Source organism: Aptenodytes forsteri, unplaced genomic scaffold (genome assembly GCF_000699145.1).
Source record: "Aptenodytes forsteri isolate BGI_AS27 unplaced genomic scaffold, ASM69914v1 Scaffold120, whole genome shotgun sequence".
Taxonomy (NCBI): Eukaryota; Metazoa; Chordata; class Aves; order Sphenisciformes; family Spheniscidae; genus Aptenodytes; species Aptenodytes forsteri.
In genome coordinates this window covers 4296883-4302899 of record NW_008795938.1, presented here as the reverse complement: position 1 = coordinate 4302899, position 6017 = coordinate 4296883, and the positions used below count along the sequence as shown (strand labels likewise).

General features: G+C 62.0%; 3 protein-coding genes across 3 annotated transcripts in view; 1 reads left to right on the top strand and 2 right to left on the bottom strand.

Moving 5' to 3' along the window:
* LOC103903933 (B-cell differentiation antigen CD72-like) overlaps window positions 1–661 on the bottom strand; it is a gene marked incomplete at its 3' end in the record, with an annotated part of 1699 nt that extends 1038 nt beyond the window's left edge. Inside the window, exons 1-2 of the mRNA XM_009285243.1 lie at window positions 517–661; window positions 314–406 (exon numbers count right to left, since the gene is read on the bottom strand). Of these exons, the coding sequence (XP_009283518.1) occupies window positions 314–406; window positions 517–661 (238 nt within the window). The remainder of the gene's footprint in view (window positions 1–313; window positions 407–516) is intronic.
* Window positions 662–1703: 1042 nt separating this feature from the next.
* Window positions 1704–4815, bottom strand: LOC103903932 (killer cell lectin-like receptor subfamily G member 1). The gene is made up of 6 exons (XM_009285242.1): window positions 4767–4815; window positions 4186–4296; window positions 3593–3673; window positions 2776–2924; window positions 2410–2513; window positions 1704–1899 (listed from the first exon to the last, which is right to left on the bottom strand). The coding sequence occupies exons 1-6, from the start codon at window positions 4813–4815 to the stop codon at window positions 1704–1706; spliced, it is 690 nt and encodes a 229-aa protein (XP_009283517.1).
* An 87-nt stretch (window positions 4816–4902) lies between these two features.
* LOC109279648 overlaps window positions 4903–6017 on the top strand; it is a 4437-nt gene continuing 3322 nt past the window's right edge. The window contains exon 1 of the mRNA XM_019473634.1: window positions 4903–4964. Within this exon, the coding sequence (XP_019329179.1) occupies window positions 4903–4964 (62 nt within the window). The remainder of the gene's footprint in view (window positions 4965–6017) is intronic.

Below are 6017 nucleotides of genomic sequence, written 5' to 3'. Positions count from 1 at the left end.
GGGAAGGCGGTGGGAAGGCGGTGGGAAGGCGGTGGGAAGGCAGTGGGAGGCAGTGGGAAGGCGGTGGGAAGGCAGTGGGAAGGCACTGGGAAGGCACTGGGAAAGCAGTGGGATGCAAGGGGAAGGCAGTGCAGACAGACAGAGAGCAGCTCAGGGTGGCCAAGCAAGAAGCAGTGCCGCCCTCGGGCCACCAGCCCTCGCACCCCGCAGCCCCAACCTCCCCCCAGCAGCCCGGCCCTCGCCCAGCCCCAAACCTGCTCCCGGTACCCCCCTTCCCGGCTGCCCCCACCCCATGGCCCTCGCCCCAACTCACAGCAAGCCCCCAGGGCCACAGTGACCACCAGCAGCAGCAGCAGGCTGGCTGCCAGCAGTCCCGCGGGGACACGCCAACGCTGCGGCCAGCGCCCTGCAAGAGATGAGCGCCCACAGGCTTCACCCCACGGTCGCACTGCCACCACCCGGTGCCCACCCTGCGTTGGGGCATCCCCGCGGCAGTGACCGTGGCCGGACTCTCACCTGGGCTGGGCTCCACCGGCACCGGCCCCAGCGGCACGTTCTCATAGGGGCTGTCATCCTCATCGGGGGCTGTGGGGCAGGCGGGGGAGGTGAGTGGGGGGGCCACAGCAAACTTCAGGTCGGCATAGACCACGCTCTGGTCCATGTGGGTGGGCGCTGCCCCGGGCGGCAGCAGTCCAGGGACTCAGTCCTGCTCTGCTCCGCCGCAGTCAGGTGGTAGGCTGTGGCCAAGACCACGTGGGGTGGACTTCATGTACAGGAAAGCAGAAGTAGTTGCTTTATTTGCAAAAAGTGGTTTTATTTCTGAGGGTGCGCTCACTTCAGGGGGTGGGGGGCTGAACGAGCTCCATCGCAGGCAGCACACTGTGCATCCACCTCCACAGGCTGCGAGGAGTCCCAAGAGCCTGTGTGTACCGGCCACAGCAGGGCCGTGTTGCCCCATACATCACCTTCCCTGTCCTAGTGCCTGCCTGAGACAGGATGCAGTGACTGTGCGGGCTTGGTCCTCTGCATGTGCCAGGAGGGACACCCAGGGATGTCCATGCCAGAGCCGTGTGCTGCTAGCACAACCCGGGTGGTCTATATCACCATTACAGCCCCCAGGACCAAACCCCGCCAAGCCAAGCCCCAGCAGGCCTTTTAGGCTTTCGCACATCACCCAGCCTCAAAGCAAAGTGAGGGCGTTTGCTGTGACCTCCTCAGACTGGACAGGCACCAGGAGACAAGCTGCTGCCCAGCCCAAGTCCTCTGTGGGACTGGGGAGGCAAAGGGTCAACTCTCAGCTGCCTTTCCCGAGAAGCATAAACCCCGGGCAGCCACCACAATCAGAAGGCCCAGAGCTTTGGGGGGACCTGCTCCAGCCTGCACAGGAGCTGCTCCATGCTGCCACCAGGCCATGAGGACACTCGGGTCGATGCTGGCTCCTGGTCACTTCCTTCAATGCCACGGCAGCTGCAATTTCACACCAGACAGCGATGTGACCGAGCCAGTGAGCTGGAGGATGCACCTCCATCCCACCACCCTCATCCCCCAAAGTCAGCCACAGCATCCAAGTGCCAGAGTTTATTGGCAAAGTGCAGAGATCCAGGGGGGTAAAGAGGTCTGAGTGAGGAGGCAGCGGCACCCAGGGATGCCCTGGGTTGGGCAGGGACCAGGGTGGTGGGACAGGCTGGAGGTCCCCACGGTCATCAGGGCCTCACACAGGTGTAGGTGGTATTTCCCCAGAGGAAGGTGGGGGGTGAGGACTGGAGCCACTGCAGGGTGGCCGCGCTCTGCTCACAGACCCAGCCGAGGGCTTCCCTGCACAGACCGCCTGACAGCCCCAAGCCTGACACCCTGCCGCAGGCCAGGAAGGAGCTGGTGGAGCGCTGGATTGGGAAGAGCCTGCAGGGAGAAAGTGGGCTGAGATGGGGTGTGCAGGAAGGGCTGGGGTCATCCCATCAGCAGCTCCTCCAGCCAGAGACCAGAGGCTGCACAGAGATGCTGTGGGGGCAAAGCTTGCCCTCCCAATGGAGCACTGTCCCCTGTCACCCTCCTCCCGATCAGGACACATGCTCTGATCCCCCCCCACCCTACCCCTGCCTGTTTGACATGCAGCCCCCAGCCCAATCATACACGCAGCACCCCCAGGTCCCTCCTGGCAGGGCTCAGCACCAGCTGCACCAAGCAAAGCCTGGGAACCTGCTTGTGCGGGACCCTGCCAGCCCCTCACCCAGGCAGGGTGTGGGCACCAGGGTCAGGCCCCTGCAATCTTCCCTTCCCTAAAATGCTGCAGTGCAGCCCTGGGAAGATGAGAGGTGGCCAAAATGTGGAGCACATCCCTGAGTGCCAGCAGGCTGCCTGTCCCCCCATCACCTCCCCAAGACCTGGCTGGGGACAAGCTGACAGCCTCACCCCTTCAGTGCGGTGCCATCCAGCCACTTCCAGTCAGACCTGGAGCCATCCCGCTTCAGCCCCACGTGGAAGACCTCCATGTTGGCTGCGCGCACAAGGAAAGCCTAGTGCAGGAGAGGACCTGCATGAGCTCCCTGGGGAGACACCCAGCCCTAGCCATGCGATTAGTGATGGGGGCCATGCAGTACGGGCACAGCATCGCCGGCTCCCTGCCTGGAGGCTTGGCTGGGCTTTCAGCACGTGAGCCAGAGCCAGGGAGCTGAGTCAATGCTGGTGGTGGCTGGGTGACTGCTGAGGGACCTTGAGGTGATCACCAACCAGCCTGATGCTCGCGGGGAGTTGACGGGCCAGGCTGGGTGCACTCACCAGGGTGGCGTTGGCTCGGACGGTGACCAGCTGTGCCCCTCTGGAGCAGCAGTCGTCTCTGCTCTGCTCCCAGCTCTTTTTGGCAGAGGAGAAGTAGTAGCACTGCCCCGCATCCCAGAGCCAGCCGGCCGGGCAGAACTGGCACCGCCCTGCACACCAGAAACCCAGCCTGCAGCAGCAGCTGGGACAGGGCAGCTGGCAGAGGCTGCCACCAGCCCCCAGCCCAGGGGACAGAAGGGTGACAGGGGGCAGCCAGGGTGACAACTAACCCAGTGTACCCTATGGCTGCCCCACGGAGACAACCTTCCGCTTTCCCTTACTTTGGAGCCCAGCTCCTACTTCCCAGCCCCAGCTCCCCAGCAGGAGCCCCAGGGAAGATGGGTTGGTTACATGAAGGTGCTGGTATCAGGCAAGAGGGTCAGGGAGGGGAGCTCCGGGTTTGCGAGTGTAGTACAAACTTCATTTGCAAAGCGCTGAGAACGCAGTCAAGATTTCAGCTTCACCAGAGACTGGTCAAAAGAGAGCACCCAATGCTGTCTGGCACACAGATGCTCGTGGCAGCCATGAGCCTGGTGCTGGTGGCGTGCCCAGGCGACGCTGAGCCGCACTGGGGTCATCTCTTCTGAAGGAGTCCCAGCAGTGCAGCCTGTTCAGCAGCACTGGAGCAGCTCTCCATGCCGTGAGCCAGGGGACAGGCAGCAAGGATGAAGGAAGATTTGGGGGGGGCACGTTCTAGAGTAGAGACAGATCCTGCCCCTTGAAAGGAGCATCCAGGCCTTCTCCAAACCTCTCCCAGGAGCGCGCCAGGCTCTCTTACCTCGCAGTGTCTGTTGCCCGTAGCTGGGGCTCTCCTCCATGCTCCAGTGACCATAGGTGCAGCTCGCCTGTTGTCCTAAATCTACAGAAGAAGAGCACAGGAGTGTCCCTCCCAATGTGGGCTCCCGCTCCCAGCAGTGCCCTCTCCCATGGGACAGCCCCACGGCTGCGGCTGAGGGCATCCTTCCCTCTAGGTGACCTGCCAGCCAAGCCCGCCAAGGTCCTTGCAGCTTTTGCTGTGCTTGGGAGCCCATCACATGACAGGCTTTCGGGGAAAGTGCTTCTGCCTTTTGGTTTCAGGGTCACTGCTCTCCCTCTTGTCTTCATTTTGTTGCCATGTGATGTAGTGGGATGCCCCGGCACCGTCCCCAAGCCCACACTGTTCCCCCGCCTTCCTCTCCCAGACAGGCAGGAGAGGTCTTGCCTCACCAATTTTTCTGCTTGCCCCAGAACCCACAACCTCCTTGGCCCCAAGCAGGAGGGCCCAGCTCCGTGGGCAAGCTGCAGCTCTGTCTGCTGGTACACGGGCCCCATGGTGCCAACCCTGACTCCAAGACTCTGGCCGAAGAGGCCCAGGCACAAACAGGTACTCACAGTGGAAGCTCAAGCCGACGAGGATGGTTTGTGCCAGCAGGAGCAGCAGGGAGAAGAGAGCCAGGCTGAGGGCTGCCCAGCACCAGGGCAGCCGCACCGGCTGCTGAGGAGCTGAGAAAGGGAGTTAGCCTCAGTCTTGAGGCTCGGTGGGAGCGGTGGGGACCACCCAGACGAGAAAGGTCTGTGAGCCCTGGACAGGGTCTCAGGAAGCAGCAGGGGAGCCCAGGAAGACTGAGGGAGAGCCCGTTTGCAGCACCTTGACCATCCTAGAAGTTGTCTCCCTGCAGACAGCGCTTGGCACGGGGCGGGGGGGGAGAGCAGAGCGGGGGGTGCCTATGTGCACTGTGGCACTGGGGTGCAGTGGGCATCCCCTACCCTTGAGCCCCTCCTGCCCCCCACCCCGAGAGCAGGCAGTCTGCAACGGGGCTGGAGAGGAGCTGTTTGAGAGAGGAATCCCAAAAGGAGGGAGCAGGGGGAGCAGCGCTGGGGGAACAGCCCTGCAGAGGTCAAGGGGCTGCAGGAGGGCAGGGGACCTGCCAGGAGAGTTGGGGTGCCAGGGGCAGGGAGCAGCATGCCATTACCTGGTGTGGGGGGCAAGCGCAGATCGGCGTACGTGACCCCCTCTTCCATCCCTCCCTCAGTCTCTCTCTCTCTGCGCCCCACGGGGTAAGCGGCAACCCCCTCCCAGCCCCCTTTGGCAACTGAGTATGACGCGACATGGAAAGTGTCATTTCCTGGCTGGGTCCCCAGAGGCACCACCTGGGCCACAACCCTGGGGGGTAGCGGTTCTGCCAGTGACCGGGGCGAGGGAGAGCCCCAGCCAGGCTGGCACCCAGGCGTTCCCAGCATGAGGGAACCCCGCAGCCCTGGCTTCAGGGCAGCGAGCGGTTGGGGATGGCTGCTAGCTCAGACACAGGGCCAGGGCTGCGCTGGGCAGCCTTGTCGAGGCCTCTTCCCCCGCCCAGATAGGGGTGCCACACCTTGGTGCTCCATAGATCCGTCCTAGGGACTGTGCAGGTGTAGCCATATGTTTGGGTTGATACCTATCCTAGACTGTAGCCTTCATTTTTCTAGCCTGATTACCTTGTATAAACTATGCATGCCTTACGACTATGCCCCTGAAGAAGAACTAGACGACTGATAAAAGGGGAACATCCTGCCCTAGAAGGCATCAGAGGCTAGATGCCTGCCAAAAAACCAAGAAGTCAGCAAAAAACTGCGGTAACTAGGGGAAAGGTAAAGGTGGCAGGGGGAGATTGCGACCACTGACTCAATTCAAGACTGGAAAGACTTGCCCCCCCACACCTGCAAGGAGCATGCATGCTAATTTACATGGCAAGCAAGGCTAATTTGAACATAACTAACGAAGGCGCATGAACTTAGGCAGGCTTTTACTAGTCATGTAACAATACGCTGTAGTTCTTTTGTGTGGTGTGCTAGCTCTGTGGAATTACCACCTAACACCCATCTTTGCGCAAACATGAGCTAAATAAATATCTTGGCTCTGTGTGTACGACTGGCTCATTGCACACCAGGTACCGGACCCCGCTTGTGGGACAACACAGGGGACCTGGGCATCTTTGAGGAGCAGAACACAGGGCCCTGTCCACGTCCCCAGGCTCCACGCTCTCAAAGCAGCAAGGCCACGAGGGTGTTTGTTCAGATGTGGTTTCTGCTGCCTATTTTGCATGGGGCTGCAGCTGCATCTCAGCCTTGGAAAGCGGGGGGGCTGGGGTGCTCCTTCCCCTCCCCGAGCCTTGAGGGCTGCCGTGATGGGCACCCCTGCCGTCTCCTCGGGGGTGGGGGGCAGAGTCCTCCAGCCCCCCCAGGGA